Source organism: Symphodus melops (assembly GCF_947650265.1).
Source record: "Symphodus melops genome assembly, chromosome: 5".
Taxonomy (NCBI): Eukaryota; Metazoa; Chordata; class Actinopteri; order Labriformes; family Labridae; genus Symphodus; species Symphodus melops.
Genome location: NC_136695.1, coordinates 26,553,941 through 26,571,591, shown reverse-complemented (window position 1 = coordinate 26,571,591; position 17,651 = coordinate 26,553,941). Strand labels below are relative to the sequence as shown.

Sequence of the window (17,651 nt, the reverse complement as noted above, 5' to 3'; positions counted from 1 at the left end):
GTCCTCACTGAGAACCAAGATCTCTCCAAGCTGATCTCCCTCTGGCCGTCAAGCAACAGCAGAATGTTTATCTTCTTTTCCACAGACGATCATGCACATATACAAACTGTGCCCCCTCTCCTGTCACACATTATGTATCATGTACACCTTTGCTGTACCTAGCACTAAATACCAGGACGTGCCGGTCCACTTCCTGAGCACTGCCGAAGTTCCCTTAAGCAAGACCCTGAACCCCAAACTGCTCTGGAAGGCTGGCTGTGGGCAGCCCCCTCACTTTGAGACCTCTCAATTAACGTGTGTCACTGGGATCCTGTTTTTGCACGAGTGTGTATTTCGGCCTATTTGTGAGTTTATGTTCATTAAACAGAGTGTAAATCGAATGTCCTGTCATTAATAAAGTATAAATTATTATTATTACTAGTATTTGTCTCTTTCAAATGAATGCTTGTTTGTGCCTCTCAGATTCTGCTGCAAACCATATTCAATAGATAGATAGATAGATAGATACTTTATTGATCCCGAGGGAAATTCAATAATTTAACCACAACAAAACACTTTTACGTTCATTTGAACAGTTTCCATCGTGTTTAACTGTATAAACCTTTGTGATGTAATACTCGACTTTTTCTTTTTATCATTTTCCTGCCATCAAAGTCAGTCAATGCCTGTTCTCCTGTCAGAAAAACAAGGCCACTGCAGTCTGGCAACAAGGCTGACGAAACAGACATTGACCAAAGGCCTCGACTTGCGTGCTGACAACCATGATAGAGAGATTCATGAGGTCGCTGCACAGCCTGCATGTTGACTTGATGAATTAATGAGTTATTTTCCTTTTTTTTAAAAAGGGGGGGAAACATATTGTTGCTTGTTGAGTCAACCAAACATGGCTCTCTGTGATGTGTGTAAAAAATGTAGTGTTCATGGGAAGGACACGCAATGCTTCTGCCTGTTGGCCTTGTTTGTGTGTTTGGCTGCCTTGGAGGTCAGGGATGTTGTCATGTGATGTAACCAGATGACACAGTGAAGCACTGAGCTCTTGATAAGGGTCCTTGCCTCTTTTAACCTTGTGTGAGCCTGTGAATGATAATGACAATAAAAAATCTGCAGAGCAATCTTGGAAATGACACGCATGTTACCAAGGGAGGGGGAAAGCGAAGACCTTGGGGCCAGCACGCACACGAGGAAGGGAATTTCAAGGAAATGTTGACACATGATGAACGTATGTGTGTGTGGTGTGTGTGTTGTTTATATGGGGGGTGGGCTGCCCCTCTGTGACCCTACACAAGCATACACACAGTGAGCGACACACCTCCTTTCTCATTATGCTGGTGATGTTTTTTTATTTTTAGCACGGATCGAGTTTCCAGTCGGCGATTCAGCAGCCAGAGGTGCTCTGCAACACAACTCCCGCTATCCTGGAGCGCTGCTTTGCCGGGACTGCGTATATGTAACACAGACTCATCTCTGTGCTGTAGTGGAGCCCGAGGAGCGCTGATCACAGGAAGAACAGAGACACCGAGAGTGTGAAGACAGGAGATGGTTATCCTATGGAGTATTTAAAATTGCAGAGTCATTGTGATGCCCTGTCATTGAATTGAAAGGGAGCAACTGCTGCATGAAGATTAAAACACACAGGCAGGTAAATATACGTTTCAGCAGATTTTCAGGCTGCATGTTGTCAGACGTTTTAACACTATCAGTGCATTAAAATCCTACTTTTGAAGTAAAAATATTTCTATGATGTTCATTTTTAGTCAGTCTGGCACAATGAGTGGACAACAATATGGAAATAAGACTGAAACATGTAAAGTGTGTATATGCAGATCTGGTGTGATCATTACAAATGTGACACAGCTGAGATAGTAACTCCTGTGCAGCATACAAAAACTGTTGAGTTTGTTTCAATCAAGAACAGCCAAATTTATTTCTAAATTCAGACAATCACCACAAATCTAGGTAGCAACTATCTTTATAATTCAATATCATTATTAATTTGTTTTTAGCATAGTGCCAATCATCTGTCAATTCCTATCAATCAGTGGAGAACATGTGTTGCAATTTTTTTGTCATATCTAGTATTAATGTTATACATTTGGATTTGGGATTGTTGGCCAGACAAAACGCACAATTTGAACATGTTATTTGGAAAACGTTTCCACCCTTAATCTGACTTCCTTACATTTGGTAAGATAATCAAAAAGTTATTAATAATGACAATCATTTAGTTACAGACTTAAAAGTGTTTCATGTTCTGTCTTCATATTAAATTTCCAGCATGTACATTAAATCACTGTGCATACATTACTTAAATTGTCTTCATGTATCAGCTTGACTGAAAGTATCACGCCAGTACATACATACATTTCTTCTGTCCTGTCCCTAGTGCTGCTCCCTCTGTGTCCAGGATCCTTCCTGCAATGGTTCATGACACCATTTGAAGCAATGCTGCTGCTGCTAGAGACAAGGGGTGAGATGAATGCACCACATACTGTGCCATATTACTTTTATTGCCTCTTATGAAATTGTCTATGACATTTATGGAATTACAATAAAACGTGTGTACAGTAGGCTATGCAGCAGTATGTGCATTGCAATAATACTATCATTCAGATGGTAAGAATTGAGTGTAGTGCATGGTAGGGTAAAAGTGTTAACGTTACAATCAGAGACTGCACCAGACTTTGCTTGACACAAGGTGTCGCAATAATTCTGTCCATCAATATTGGACAAATTTCTCCCTTCAAATTACATCAGAATTGTTTTTTTTTTTTGTTTGTTTGTTTTCAAAGTGTGCATTTACTTGTGTTTTGATTTTTAGTTTGTGATAGGCTAAAAACCCGGGATATGTCGCTGACTGAAACTGGATATGAGACCAGCCTACTTTAACTCTCTTTATAAGCAATGAAATAACCTGAAATCTTAGTAGGCGCAGTTAACACATGCATCGATTTTTTTTTTTACATTAAATTTATTTCTAACTGATAGACAAATAAAACGTGATGGAGGTTGACGCAGTTTTTCTATAATGGGCCCAGAAAAAAAATGTAAACACTCAGTCTTTCTGTTCTTCTTCTATCGCCACATCCCAGCCACCCCAGAACAGTTATTTCCCCGGGCTGTACCACAAAGTTTGTCGGAGAGGGGTGGGTGGGTTCGCGTTTACGTTGCTTTCTGTTGTATTTATCTTTTTTTTTTAATATACCTTTCACATCGAGTAGCTCGTATTCTGTAAGCAAGATGTTTTTTTTAAATGTATGTTTTACAACAACGGAATACAAACGAGGGAAAGCATTTTGTCGATACGACTTTTTTGTAACACCCCCTTCGTACGTAAGTTAAGCGGCCCAACTGACTGACTTCGACTCTTTTCACTTTTCGACAATAAACCGTTTTGTCTTTTACTCAAAAAACCAACTAGTTTGTGCGCCACTAAGGCTCAGCTAGTTTGGTGATAAGCTGTACATTTAGATCAACTTTATGTTTTATACAGGTGTGGTTTTAAAGTGGAAATGGGAGACGTCGGCGTAGTACTTTATGTACTGGAAATTAGAGGCTGCTAGTCGTGTGTTTTTTGTGTGTTAGAGAGAGCAGTAACGCAAGCTAAACTTGGTTAGCTGTCGGTTAAGCTAACTTGTGAGCTGCAGCCGGCAGATGCTTCATTGACGCTGCTAGTTATGTTAATGTGTTCCTGTGAAAAAGTGGATTTTAACATCACCCCCCGCACCGTCGCTCGGCTGGTTTTCGAGGCCGAGCAGGATAGCAGAAACGGAGGAAATTCATCAAATGGGAGGTAGGGGATGCAACTTCAGGCTGTAAAGTTTGTTTGTTCGTGTGTTAGTGTTAGTAAGTGTCGTCCGATTTCTATCTGTTTACCGTCCTGCCATTTAGACAGTGTATGGATCATCTGCAACTTGCAGAAACTTGCTTGTTTGGTGTATGCAACTTATTTTTCCCCACTTCAGTGTGAACAAGTTGTTTCCTAAAGTTTATGAGATGTACTTTTGTTTTGTGTGGGTGAAAAATAAACATGTGTTTGTGTGTGTGTGGACCAGCGAGTGAAGGCTGCACGGGGATTATGGTGGATTACTGTAGACAAACAAGTATGTGCCAAGATTGTTCTTGTTCAAACAGATCACAGCAAATACTGTCAGACGTGCTCGGGCCCTTGACTTGGAAGTGCCTGCTTTGAAGGCAAACACAATGGAGTGACACAGTTACAACCCTTCCCTGTTGGAGGACACATCTGCAGTATGTTTTAAATGTGTACATATGACCTTGTTAGCCCCTATAGTTGCAATTAGATCTCGTTCTTGGCTGAGTGTGCCATTTATTCTCTGAAGTCTGCTATATGTGAGATTGGGTGTTGATTCTTTTTGCTTCAGTTTTGGGAAGTAACACTTGGAGTATTTGTTTGGGACTCCTTGACAAGACTCAGGGATGAAGTGGCTCTGATTCTATCAACTGATATACACATTTTAATTTGTATTAATTAGGTTTTGGCTGTTTCTGAGTATTTTGAAGGGAGAAAAATAAATCATTATTGCTAATAAAAGGAACAAAAATAACAAAGTATCCCACCATAAATAAAATCCATTGATTGGCTTTCTTATTGGCTTTCTTACAGGAACACCAGGTCATCACCATAGTCATATGATAGCATTCAAAAGCAGTCAGAAATAGTCCTAGAACATAAACTTTGTCCAACTAATCACACCAGGAAACACATTTAGGTGCAGGACAGCTTTTTTCCATGCAAAAGTTTTTGCTTTTTTCACTTCTCAGGAAGCTACTTCCAGGCAAAGATCTGTCCCTGTCTGAGAGTTCATCTGTTGAAAAGATGATGCTGATAATGCAAGAGCAAGCTTGAAGTGTGCCAAAAGGATGAGAGCAGAGGAGGACTGAAGACAGCGTGACACCGGACAGTGTAAGAGGTGCAGAGGAGGAGAGGCTGATTCACATGAGCTGGAAAACCCAGAAAAGGGAGGATGGAGCACTTCATTGACTGTCAGTCAACGTGTGCTCAGTGGACAACTGGAAATGGATTACACAAAAACCTGTGAAATTATCAGAAAAGTGACTCCTTGCTGCATTTTTTTTGACTGCACTGTGAACGTTTAAACTCTTCTGCAATTTAACCACTTAATGAAGCGCCTATTTCTCTGGTGTGAAGACATTTTCTGACGTTCAGAAGAATTATGAAAAATACTGAATCATCTTGTGTTATCGTTAGTGTTTCTTAAGCAACACTCAGTTAAATGAGTTGGCCAAGACCTGTGCTGGAACCTGTTTCTATAAAAATGTGAGATGCATGACTGGAACATAATGGATAGTCGTGGTGCAGCCTGAGCTCTGTAAATGCAACACACCTTTCATGGTGTCCTCACCTTCACCAGAAGAGAATATTAAGAGTGTATATTTCTGATGATGGCTATGACCGCTCCTGTGGGATCAGAAAGTGTCACCCTGTCACAGCTTGTCCCCATCCCAACGCTGACCGTCCTGCCGCCGTCCTCGGATACAGAGTCCTGGTCTCGCTCACCCAGCCCCAGGCCGGCACGCTCCAGCCGCCATGGTCGATTCCACCGCAGTAGGACTCGAACCAAAAAAAGGAACGAGGAAGAGCAAGGCTGCTCCCCTAAACGACAATGGGGTAAACAAATAGTTATAGAGGAGACTGCAGAGAAGGGCACAATAAGACATCGGAGCCTCTCGCCCTCCCCGTCTGCTGCGGGTCAAACCGAGGGGGAAGAACAAGGTCAGGACAGCCCTTCCCAGGACCTCCTCCTGCCACCATCTCGCTCCTGGTCCCGTAGTCCCTCTCCCAGCCGGCGCTCCCGCTGGTCTCTCAGGAGCCTGCTGAGCAGAGAGTCTGACTGGGACGGCTGCAGGTTAGTTTGCTGGATTCATCCCAAGTAACCAGCCACAGATTAAAAGAAAACAAGCAAAAGGAAAGAGATAATGAAACAAGGTGTGTTTACTTCCTTCAATCATTGAAGCGACAGATTTATCATTGCAAACAGCCTCACTTAACTTACAGGGTACATTGGCTTAGAAAACACCGTCCACATCAGCAGCACCATGTTCACTTGTCTCATGGGTACTTTATGCTTACAGCTCAGTAAAACCTCATTCAGGCTTTCTGAGAACAACTGACAGGACGATGTCGCCTCTCATTTGAGCTTGTTGGTCGAAAGGTAAAAGGCCTTACATCTGACAGATTTAAGCTTAGCTGCCTGTTCACAAACCGGTGCATGTCGTCAGCTATTTTTGAACAGGCTGGAGATAATTAGCTGATGGCTAAAACTAGGGAGGACAGATTACAAGGTTAAAATCCTGATTAAGTTGATTAATGGTACGCGGTGACGTCAGGTAAAAACACAAGCCTGGAGAATGTACGTGATGGAGCAAGATGTCCTTGCCACCCTGTGCTGTGTACAACACAACATAGATTGAAGACCTGCACTGTATTAATAGTTAAGATAAGCGTGTAGGAAAAAATGTCCTCTGGTAAATAAACGATGCAGCAAGGTTATGCAAACTGTAAACAAAGTGAGACTGATGCAGTGACAGCGAGGAAAGACAGAGCTGGGTCAGTCACAAGGAGCTGGAGGCGGGGCTTGCGCACCGTTTATCCTTACCCTAAAGCATGACATCACAATCAGCCAATGGGAGAACACTCTCAGTCTGATGATGTCATGAGGCTCCAATCAGAGGAGGGTCTGAGCAGCACTGCAGTGGGCTACAGAGGCCAAGCTGATGGTGATTCTCCCTGTGCTCCATATGAACAGCTGTGCCCTTGTCTCGTTCATTTAGACATCATTTTATTAACCCAGTTCAGTGAAATGCAGATTTCCGTTATTACCTTTTAGAATCAGAGTTTACTGCTGCCTTTTACCATGACAAATGCTTTTACATGTTCAAACAATGGTGGAAAAATCCTTCCAGGTACATTTTTCAAAGCAAGGCAACAGCAATCAAGAGGCTTTGTTTATGCAAAGCATTATTCTGATAAGCCATGCAATAAAGCATGATACAAAAGCAGACATGATACTGAATACATTTCTTCTCCAGCCTTGTGTTTGCACAGCTTGACACGGTTAATATACATTCGCTGAGTAATTTGGTCAAAGCTCAAACAGTGTTAGTCTGGCTTTTAGTCTGATGTTTCTTTTTCCTGTTTAGCACTTGATGGTTTCATGCAGTTTAAAACAACAACTGCTGGTAAGGTCACACAAAGGTCACCCGAGATGCACCGTGAAGAGCAGGTCGTCTTAGCTTGTTCTTATCAGTTCAAGAAAATCAGTCATGCACGTAGTCACACTTGACTATGTCAGCGTGTATGAAGTGTTGTTTAGTGATATTTAATGAAGCAGCTCACAGTCTAAGATGTTATCTTCAACATCAGACTGTGGAGCTGTGTTTATGGTACAGATGGACGTATTGTGGTCCTGCAGTAAGACTTCAATGGCTGCATTGTTATTTCATAGTAGGTAGGTTTATCCTTGTAAGACCTTTGTTCATCTGGTTTTAAGACGATGGAGCGTCTTCAGAGTGTTGTTAGTTGCATCCCGTGTTGGTGGTCTTAAAGGTGTTTTAGGTCTGAACAGGGCCGACTGTACACGCTGCAGCTTAAACTGAACATGCGTCAAGGAACTCAAACGTCACTCAGACAGGCTGCTGCTGTTGCATGTTGTTAATGAGTGTCCAGTTGGCACTTCTCTCCGGAGATGTGTCTCATAGACAAAAACCAGTGAGCTGTTAAGACCCGGCTCGAATCTACTGATTCATCTTGTTTTCATGTGTTTCAGCTTTGGGAGGTTGAAGCAGTTTTATTTCTCTTCTATTTCAGGATACTATTTAAGAAAAGTACGCATACGTCTGTCTGAGCAAGAAAACACAAATCTGCTTGTTGGGCCAAGCTAAAGATGGTCAATACTTGATAGTACCAGTTGCTAAGCAGAGAGCGAGCACTGGCACTTTGGTTTATTTAAAAAGAGATGAAGTGTTAAGTTGTCTTTATCAGAATAGAGACCTCTGATTCTTACTTTTCACAACACGATCTGACCGACCAGGGAAGAAAAGAGGCTTTTTGTTGTGTATCATTAATCATGTTATTCATGACTCATTGCGCCCTTGTTGTTGATTATTCTACTGGCGCTGTATCAAATATTTATGCCCCTCCACCGTGACACATATGGCCTAAATATTATCCTGCAGTTTTCAGTCATAAAAAAAAAAATAATAATAATAATTTTTTTACTATAAAGGTCGATCAGTTACTGAAAGTCTCTCCGAACTCTTCTGTCTTCAAACCAAAAATCAGCTCTGTGTTAATATCTCTTGTTTCCCATGCTAATCACCGGTCTATTAACTCCATCTGATGGATTCGTTGAGGCTTTTAGATGCTCATTAGTTGGCTGCACTGTTTGCCTCTGCCTCAAAAAGGCATGGAAACAGTTTATGGGGCTGCTTTCGCTTACTTTGCACAACCAGCATTTTCTGCAGCACACAGCTCAAAGGCTAACTCCAGCTTACACAGAGAGAGAGACCTTGTTGTACTCATTTTTCATGTGAACTCGTTTCCAAAATTTAAAAAAAAAAAAAAAAAACACTAAATGAAACATTTACTTTTAGAATTTAGCAGAAGGGCACATTTTAGATTTGATGATGAAGCGTTTGCGTCTTTCAGTTTTCAGAGGTTGTCGTCTGGTATGAAATAAAATGTTCTGTTGCACACTGAAAGGGGGAGAAGATGCAACACTGCACCTTTTTAATGTATGTAAGGTTATCAGCACAGTGGTTGAGTTTTTTTAATAACCCAATTTTAAACTTCTGCACTGATGAAGTCATACACATAATATATAATCTACACACAGTACACACATCATGGCTGACTTATCTTACGAGAAGAAGTTTTTCCAAGATCAAGTCTAACTTACAATAAAGGAAAGATTTAGTTAAACTTCGTCTGTCTCACTGAGTCAAAGTGCAGCTCTGTGACTTTCCTGTTTCACATGGTGTGCATTCAGTCGGTGTGTTCACGTACTGTTTATGAATCCACTTTGAGAGTCCGACCTCCTTGAGAGTTTCCGGACCAGGTTTCTCTGGCCCAGTTTTGGTTAAACTGTTTTCATATTCATCAGTTTGTTTTGTATCAGGCGCCGTTTAGACTTCAAAGTTTGCGTGTTTACCTTGTAAACAACCCGAAGACCATGGCTCTGCGCTCTCACAGAATCTCCCTTCACATTTCTCTTGCTCCGAGGTGTTTTTAATGCACGAAGGAAAATACAGAAGAGTAGCATATTAACATCTTGTTTACTCACTTCCTGTATACTTTACTCGGTCATTCTTCGAGGCTGCACTCTGTCTCTTTACTTTGCACATTTCTCAACACTCAACCGCTCTGACTGACACTATTACGGGCCTTTGGTGAACCTCAGAAAAGCAGATTACACAGAGGGAGACAGAATGGTGGAGATGTGGGCCTGGCTCAGCCCAGCGTGGATTATGATGTGGACTCTAATCCAGAGGGATGGACTCAGAGATTGAGGGTTAAGGGATTGCGTTGGCTCTGGACTTTGGCCAGGTGGTTCACTGGGTCTTCCTTTTTTTTTTTTTTCTAAAGTATACGGTGCTGCACTCAAACGTTTCGTTTGAGCTCAATCATACTGAAAAGACAAAGTGAAACAACATTAAATATAAAAGAAGAAGCTTGTACTTTTACAGAAGGAGAAGGAATATAATACAATAAGGTAAAATCATGTGAAGCTATGCAGGAATGTGTAAAACATTGACTAAACAGGGTTAACATTCATGGGAAGATTCAAGATGTATTATGTCACATGCTCATACGGCTGTGCAGTGAAACAGAAAAGGAGAAATGTCGACTGTAGTGTACATCCACAGGTGAGTTGCTGTAAATATCTTATTCTTCTTTATGAATCTGCTCCGTATTAGCTTGATTAATAATCTGATCTGTAAAACGAGCAGTCCAAAAATTCAAAACGTTGAATTTACTGTCACAGATGGGACGAAGAAAACTAGTAAAAATCTACCACACTTTACACAAGCAGGAAATAACACACTGGTGATTTACCTACGGCTCCCCCTCATTTCAAATAGTTCCTGTTGTGTTGCATGGTGGAGGAATAGTAAGGACAGGACATCATTGCTTAGGATGCAGTGAAAATTGAGTCTGCAACTGGCCACCAATGCAACAATAAAAATAAGTAAGAACTGAGAGAATAAGACACTTTTAAAAGTCAGTATTTAGTAGTAGAAAAAGCTTTTTAGAAAGATAACGGTGTTGGTTAAAAGTTAATTTGTCCTACAGTTAAGGCTGCTCCTTATCTGTCTTATCATTATCTCCCAGTTCAGCACCACCTTACTGTAAACACAAAAAAATAGCAAGGCCTCCCCTCCTCCCCTTCCCTCCCCCTCCTCCTCCCACCCCTCCCTCCTCCTCCTCCCTCCACCCTCTCCCTGGTTGCAAAAGGGATTACGGATGGACGCAGAGACTGCAGCCCGTTAACGGGTCCTGCAAGCGGCACAGCAGCGGTCCATCCGGTACCTGGCTGTGAAGGTGCAGGTGTGGTGGGGGGGCGTTGACCACGATGCTAAACTAACATCCGACCGCGGGACGGTGGACGGTGGGCGCATTTCTGCCCTGATGCTGAGCGGAGGAAAGCAGCGGAACACACACCCCGTGTTGTAGCGTCTGGCTGGCTTTAGCTTCATGCACACTCGCACACATAAGGGACAACGGATGCTAGTACTTTTCTGGATATCGACTGGACTGTAAACGCTTCATGACATGTTCGAGTAAGTGACATGATGAAAGGATGAGTAGATGAGATATCTGCCTCTCGGTCCTGATGCGCCGCGGAGTGTTTTTTTTTTTTTTTTTTTTTGGCGTGGTCAAATGAGTCAAAGCCTGTAAATCCCGCTGATAACATGGGTGTGACTTGGAGAGTGTTGGTAGAGGTGCAGGTGTGCAGATATTAGCTGTGATCATAGCTAGCTGTTTGTTGATGTTCATGCTGTCTGCGTTGAAATAAAGAAGCCCCCTCCTCTCTCTCCACTCCTTTCTACATCCTGTTTCACTGACCACCGCTGCCCCCCAATCCTTGTAAGCTCGAGTGTATCATAGCTTGAAATAGATCAATAATTCCCCCTTGACATCTCTCTCGGTTGACTTTGTCTCTGTCCTTGTTGTGTTTGCAGCTCGTGCTGTGAACGAGCTCGTGCGGTTGCATTGTTTTGGTTAGCCGGCGTGCTAGCTGTCCTTTAGCCGAGAGAGAGGGGACACTCTCAGGGTTTAAATTGAAACAACAGCACAGAGAGAAACGGAGGCGGATCGTATTCAAAAAGCTTCTCAATGAGGCCGGTTAGTTTTTTTTTTTTAATACATCTGTGCTCCTGACGGATTTAGCCCCGTTTTGTAAACACATACTGACACAGATTCATGATCCTTGCCGTACAACCCCGGCTGTCCACATGCGCTTTTATCTAAAGATAGCCTGATGCTCCTTGTTTTATTGTTGACCCTTGTTACAGAGTTTGTAGACCCCAGTCAGCAGAGATGATTTGTATTGTCCGCCTGATGTCCCAGACAAGTGCAACAAGTGAAATGGTCCAAGAGGTTTTACTAGTGGTAATTAATCCTCTTTATTTATGGTAGACATCCTCCCACTGACTGTGTTACTCATCTTGAGGTTTCTGCCTGTTAAGAATAATATTAAGGTAATTGTGCTCCGAGGTCCGCTGTCTTGATTTGTGATGCTTTGCATGTATAATTGACTTTACTTGGTTTAACAAAGGTCAACGTTCAGATCGGGCCAAGGTGTAAGCATGACAACATCATGAGAAGAATAAAAACAGACCAAAGACAGCTGACGGGAAGCTTAGCAGTTATGTTGCTCGTCCCTTGTACAGAGGCTATAGTCCTTATTGGTTCGAATCCGACCTCGCTTCCTTTCTCTTCCATCTTATGAAGGAAAAAGCACCGCAACATAACTTAGATAAATATGAGTTGAGAATGTGTAATGAAAACATTTGATTTAATAATTAACACAACTGAAAGGCACACAGAGTGATCAATGGAGGGACGTACGTTATGAAATCAAAATCGTACAGGATTATTTTGACAGATATTGGGACTTCAGTTGGGACAGACAACTTTTACTCGTCTAAAATAAAGTCCTCCTCCTGGCCAAGTGACATTGGATTGGGTCGATATCAAACAAATGTATTTATGAAAAAAATGTCAGTCAAAACCTTCTTACCACACACGATACTCTGTGCACTTAGTACCAATGCAAAGTCCAGATAAGATGGATAAAGAAAGCTTGCGTCGTTGTGTAGTGATAACATGGATGCTTCTGTCGACAGAAAATGTCTGAAGACGTGTTAAAACCCTGCAGATGAAATCTACCTTTGCTAATGAAACGACCGTCTGCAGCTCAAAGGGAGCGGCTGCGACATGCAGTCGACTGAGCGAGCGGAGTTTGATCGAGTTCACGCAGCACTTTGGCAGCGACGTCCGCCTCTTTGTTAATTGAATGGACTCAGATTTAGAGCTGCTTGTGTTTGTTAGAGGAACTTTGCTGTGTGAAGAAACACGAGGTGTGTAATGGCGCTAAATGTGTGGGTGGTGTTCTCATAGATCAGTGAGCTGTACATTAGATGTAAATGTTTGGACAGCAGCAGAGTGAGGATGACGAGGACAGGAACATGTTGGACATATGATGTGTGTTTGATATGAAATGGACTGTTGTAACTGCTGACGGCTATTTAACATCTTGAGGAAATGTTTGTTAAGTTGTTGGTGTTTACATGTATCTGTCAGCTGGTTGATCGAGCTGTAGATAAGTTGTGGGGATGTGTGAATTGTTGCTTTAAATAGACGCCTTTATTTCAATGTGCAAAAAGAAAATGTCGTTTCAGGTTTTAACTTCCAGCACAACCTCAGTTCTTCTCTGTGAAAGGGAACGTGTTTTACAGATCTTCTTTTTGATTGGACTCTTTTATAAGTGGGATGTGTGAGTCTGAAGAAGGACTATTGATACGTATGTGGCTAAAAAAAAACCCTATTATAAATGTTGTATAGACAAAAACTCCATGTAAGGTTACAGCAGACATTTCCACAGTAACTAATCAAACTAGCGTACCTGCTACTCAGACTTATGTCAACAACTAGCGCTGGGTATTTCCAACAAACGCACGGTACGATGCATGTGGTGATAAACACTGATTTTGATCCTGACCACGTCCTACACAGAATCACCTCGAACAGCTGTTCTTTACTGTTGAGAATAACAACAAAGACATCAAGTCAGCTCCTTAGAGATCCTAAAAAATACACGTTAACCTAAAGCTGAGGTGTTATTGTGAACTGCACTATGGGGTCAAGTGTAGAGCCGTATTGATTCTGTAACTTCTGCATCGATGCATGTGTTTACAAGGAGCTCATGACCAGATATTGACATGTTTTTTTTGGGGCACAGCACCAACAACAACAACGGCAGCATATCTTAGAGAACTATAAAGTGAGCGGTCTGTCCTTAGCTGACTTCTGCGTGTCTCCGTGTGGGCGAGGGTTCGGGTACAGATGTAATATGGACAGCTATCAGACCATGAAGCGGTATGAGGTGAATTTAACAGAAAGTCTGATGGATTAGAGCCGCACATCTCACCTTTAAGAGCCATCACTTGAACGGCTTTAAATACCCTCACCTCACTGTCTGGCTGCTGTACAAGTTAAAATAAGTTCAGCTGATAACACTGGCCTCACACGGCCTTTCTTTGGTCGCCTGTAAGCTGGCTGAGATCGCATGCTACTATCAAACAGAAAATGCCTTCAGCGTTTCTTCACAGCGTGACATTTAAAGGCAATACAGATGAAGATTCAAATGAATGTTCCCCCTCTGAGCTAAATCTTTCTCTGTCTCCAGCACGGCCAGTAACTCTCCACGCAGCACCCCCGGCAGCTCTCCCTCCCTGCGGCGGAGGGTCCTTGGAGGTGGCAGGGCCAGTGAGGGCGAGGGAGGAGGAGAGAAGAGCGCAGGTGGAGGTGGAGGAGGAGGAGGAGGCTCAGATAGCCCCCTGCCCTCCATTCCATCGGCCTCCTCCCTCACATCTGCCTACCCACTTGCTTCTCGCCACTTCAGCCGCAATGCCAAGGTAAGAGAGATAATCCACTCCTCAAATGTTGTTGATGGTAAAATGACTGCTGCTCAGAGGTAGAAACGAAACATAAGCTGACAACTCGTGTTTCTGTTTGAGATACATTTTAACTGCGTGTACGCTTTGTGTTTGACTTAATCATACATGTTAAAACACCAACACTGTCTACAGTCTTCTGCTTTGTCCTTATAAAAGACTCATCCTTTCCCTGAATACTTTAAATCAGCTTTGTTGACAGTGTGTTTTCACATCCAACAGAACTTGCTCAGATTTTTTCATTGCTCTTAATTTACTAAGGGAAAAAAAAAATGGCGTCGAAGCTGGAGCAGTAAAGGTTACAAAAGAGGGGCATTTCTCCCGGTGAAAAAGGATCTGAGAAGTGAAAACTAAACAAACGCAAATTAGAGAACGAGCTGGAGAGAAAATACAAACCAAAAATAGAACATGCTGAACATACAGATGTGAATGAATGAACCAGTTTGAATCAGCCGACACTTAAAACTGACTTTTAGATTCAAACACATCCGAACATATTATGTTAAGAAACAAGCATTGCATCATCGACATGAGATGTTGTGTTGTCTCTACACTGATACAGCAGCAGGTACAAGTCGACTGTTTCTGTTGACAGGCCGCAGAGCGTAAGCGTTTTTTTTTGTTTGTTTTGTCACTCAGACGGTGTCCGTGTTTCTGTGAGCCTGAGGGCACAGTTTAAGCTTTCGCGTCGTATCATCTCACACTCATTGTTGTGAAACAAACAGCTTGTCATCCTGTTGACTTTTCATCACCACCGATCCGCGCCACCTGCCTTTTTTTTTTTTTTTTTTTTCTTTTTTTCAAAATGCAGAAATGCTGATGGATGTGATGCATACTGGAACTGCTAAAACCTCAATGTTACATAAAACAGGCCGAGGCTTGAGAACTAAAAGTCAGCTTCTTGTTTTTAAAACCCTACAGACTGCTTAATATAGCAAGGGAAAATGTTTCACTCTGTACAGGACGTGTGAGTACTCTTCACTAATCTAAAGGCCTTTGTTTCCTTCACAGAAAATGCAGAGCTGGTACAATGTAAGTACACAAACAGCCTCATATTGGACGTTTTAACTCCAGGGTGTTCTCCTGTTTACTGTGAGCTTAAGGACTTGTTGACCTTTTTTAAATGCTAATCATCCTTTAGATAAGCACCTTGTTTTTTCTCACTCGCTCGCGTCAACATCCCGGTCCAGCCCGAGGCGACCAACTGCTGTGAAGAAATGGTGACAACCTTCTCCTTTTTTTCTCCTCTCGCTCTCAGGTTCTCAGTCCTACGTACAAACAACGGAACGAGGACTTTCGCAAACTCTTTAAGAAACTTCCCGATTCTGAGCGACTTATAGTGGGTGAGTGTTGCCCAAATCATACCGCTATGCTGCATGTGTTGTGAGTACTGCTCGCTGTAACATGCCTGACAGAAAGTAGTGTGAAGGGTGTAGCGAGAAGTGAGGGATGGATGTCAGGGAGGTTTATGGAGCCTGAAGCCAGGGGACTCTTTTCACTCGTGGACAGTGAGTAAACCTGTCGCTGCTGAACACCTGAGGGGTCTGGAAGTCAAATGTTGACCATCTGTCCCTGATGGAATTTCAACACTACAAATGAACACATAACTTTTTGTCAGCTCTGCTTTTTTGTGTTTTTGTCGCGGACATGCACAAAAGCTTAACAAAGGAGAAAAGCACTTTAATCACCCTGCCATTCTTTTCTTTCCAAACAAAACAACACTGGCTACCCGAGTTTGTTTTTTTCTGTTTGAGGAAAATAAACAACGCAGCGCCTTTTCCCAAGCCAGCGTCAGTTATACAGATCTGACAGCGACGCCTTTGGACATGGACGAGAAGGAAGGGTCAATAATCTCTCTTGTTTCTTTCCTCAGACTACTCGTGTGCTCTGCAGAAGGATATACTGCTTCAGGGCCGCCTTTACCTCTCCGAGAATTGGCTTTGTTTCTACAGTAACATCTTCCGCTGGGAAACCACTGTAAGTCACACACACACACACACACACACACACACACACACACACACACACACACACACACACACACACACACACACACACACACACACACACACACTGGGTAAACATTTACAGTCAAACGCGTGCCTGTTGTCACCGGGTTAATGTCACACCTGATTTCAGATAAGGAGGACCTTTTCAATCTACCTGTTTGCAGATCAATATAGACCCGCTCAGGCCCCCGGTGAAAGATAAGAGATAAAAACACTGCAGCGTACACTAAACTCCGATCTCTCTGCGTTCCTATTCAGATCACGATCCTGCTGAAAGACGTGACCTCGATGACCAAGGAGAAGACCGCCAAGCTCATACCAAACGCCATCCAGATCAGCACTGACAATGAGAAGGTCAGACTCGAGCAGAGAGACTCCTCGTGAACACATTATCCAGAACCTAAGAGTCGTGATTTCAACTTGTAGCAGCAGTATATTTCTGTACTCGACTGACACGTTCTCTGTGCGTTCAGGTTAAACGCTGATTCACACTCAGCGTGCACACTGTTTTGCTTTTGACACTGTTTACTTCAGATTGTCCATTTTTGCAAGTGAAGCAGCATGAAATGAGCTGACTGTGACAAAGTAAACATCCCAACAGAGGGAGACCATCCATCAAATCACATTTCTCTCTTCTTCCTTCCTTCCTTCCTTCCTTCCCTCCTTCCTTCCTTTCCTTCCCTCCTGATATTCTCCCTCTCAGCACTTCTTCACGTCCTTCGGAGCGAGGGATCGCAGCTTCATGATGATATTCCGGCTGTGGCAGAACGCACTGTTGGATAAGGTACAGCCCGCCCACCGTCCTGGCAGCTCATGCTTGTTGTGACACAACTGGTGGTTACCATCTTAGAATAGAAAACAGTGTCAGGAAGCGGAAGACGGCCACAAACACAGGCCTCGGAGAACAATTTTAATCCCTGTTATTTGCACAGTTTGAATATAGACATTTATGTGCAAAGCTCGGATGCAGAGGCACAGTAGCTTTCAGCTTAAACACAGAAACGGAGCGAGATGAGTCGTATCACACGATGGTCACACTCAGTCAGTTTCTAGAATCGACGATCAAAAGACTTCACATGTGCACCACGAAAATTTGAAAGAACGCTTTGTCACAGCCCATTTTGAAATCTTCCTGAGTGTTTATTAAAAAAATTTTTTATACAAGTTGCTCACAGTCACCCTGTTCAGGCTGCTAGTTGAAATCCCAATGTTGAAACGTCTGTGATGTTTCCCCTTGACTGAACGGATCGCCCACCTCTGTGCTGGCATCAGAGGTGTTACAGCGGGGAGGATGAGGTGTGTGTGTGTGTGTGTGTGTGTGTGTGTGTGTGTGTGTGTGTGTGTGTGTGTGTGTGTGTGTGTGTGTGTGTGTGTGTGTGTGTGTGTGTGTGTGTGTGTGTGTGTGTGTGTGTGTGTGTGTGT

General features: G+C 42.8%; 2 protein-coding genes across 7 annotated transcripts in view; one reads left to right on the top strand and one right to left on the bottom strand.

The window, feature by feature from the left end:
* The window catches only part of scn1ba (sodium channel, voltage-gated, type I, beta a), an 85,093-nt gene that overhangs the window by 35,079 nt on the left and 32,363 nt on the right, over nt 1-17,651 (bottom strand). The window lies entirely within an intron of this gene.
* Nucleotides 3,207-17,651, top strand: part of gramd1a (GRAM domain containing 1A) — a 30,557-nt gene continuing 16,112 nt past the window's right edge. For 2 of the 6 annotated variants that reach the window (XM_079344867.1, XM_079344865.1), the window contains exons 1-8: nt 3,703-3,790; nt 4,783-5,888; nt 13,953-14,181; nt 15,232-15,252; nt 15,479-15,563; nt 16,094-16,197; nt 16,488-16,583; nt 16,933-17,013. In XM_079344867.1, coding sequence (XP_079200993.1) covers nt 5,422-5,888; nt 13,953-14,181; nt 15,232-15,252; nt 15,479-15,563; nt 16,094-16,197; nt 16,488-16,583; nt 16,933-17,013 — 1,083 coding nt within the window. In that variant the 5' untranslated portion in view covers nt 3,703-3,790; nt 4,783-5,421. The other 4 variants (XM_079344866.1, XM_079344868.1, XM_079344869.1 and 1 more) reach the window with 4 other exon arrangements.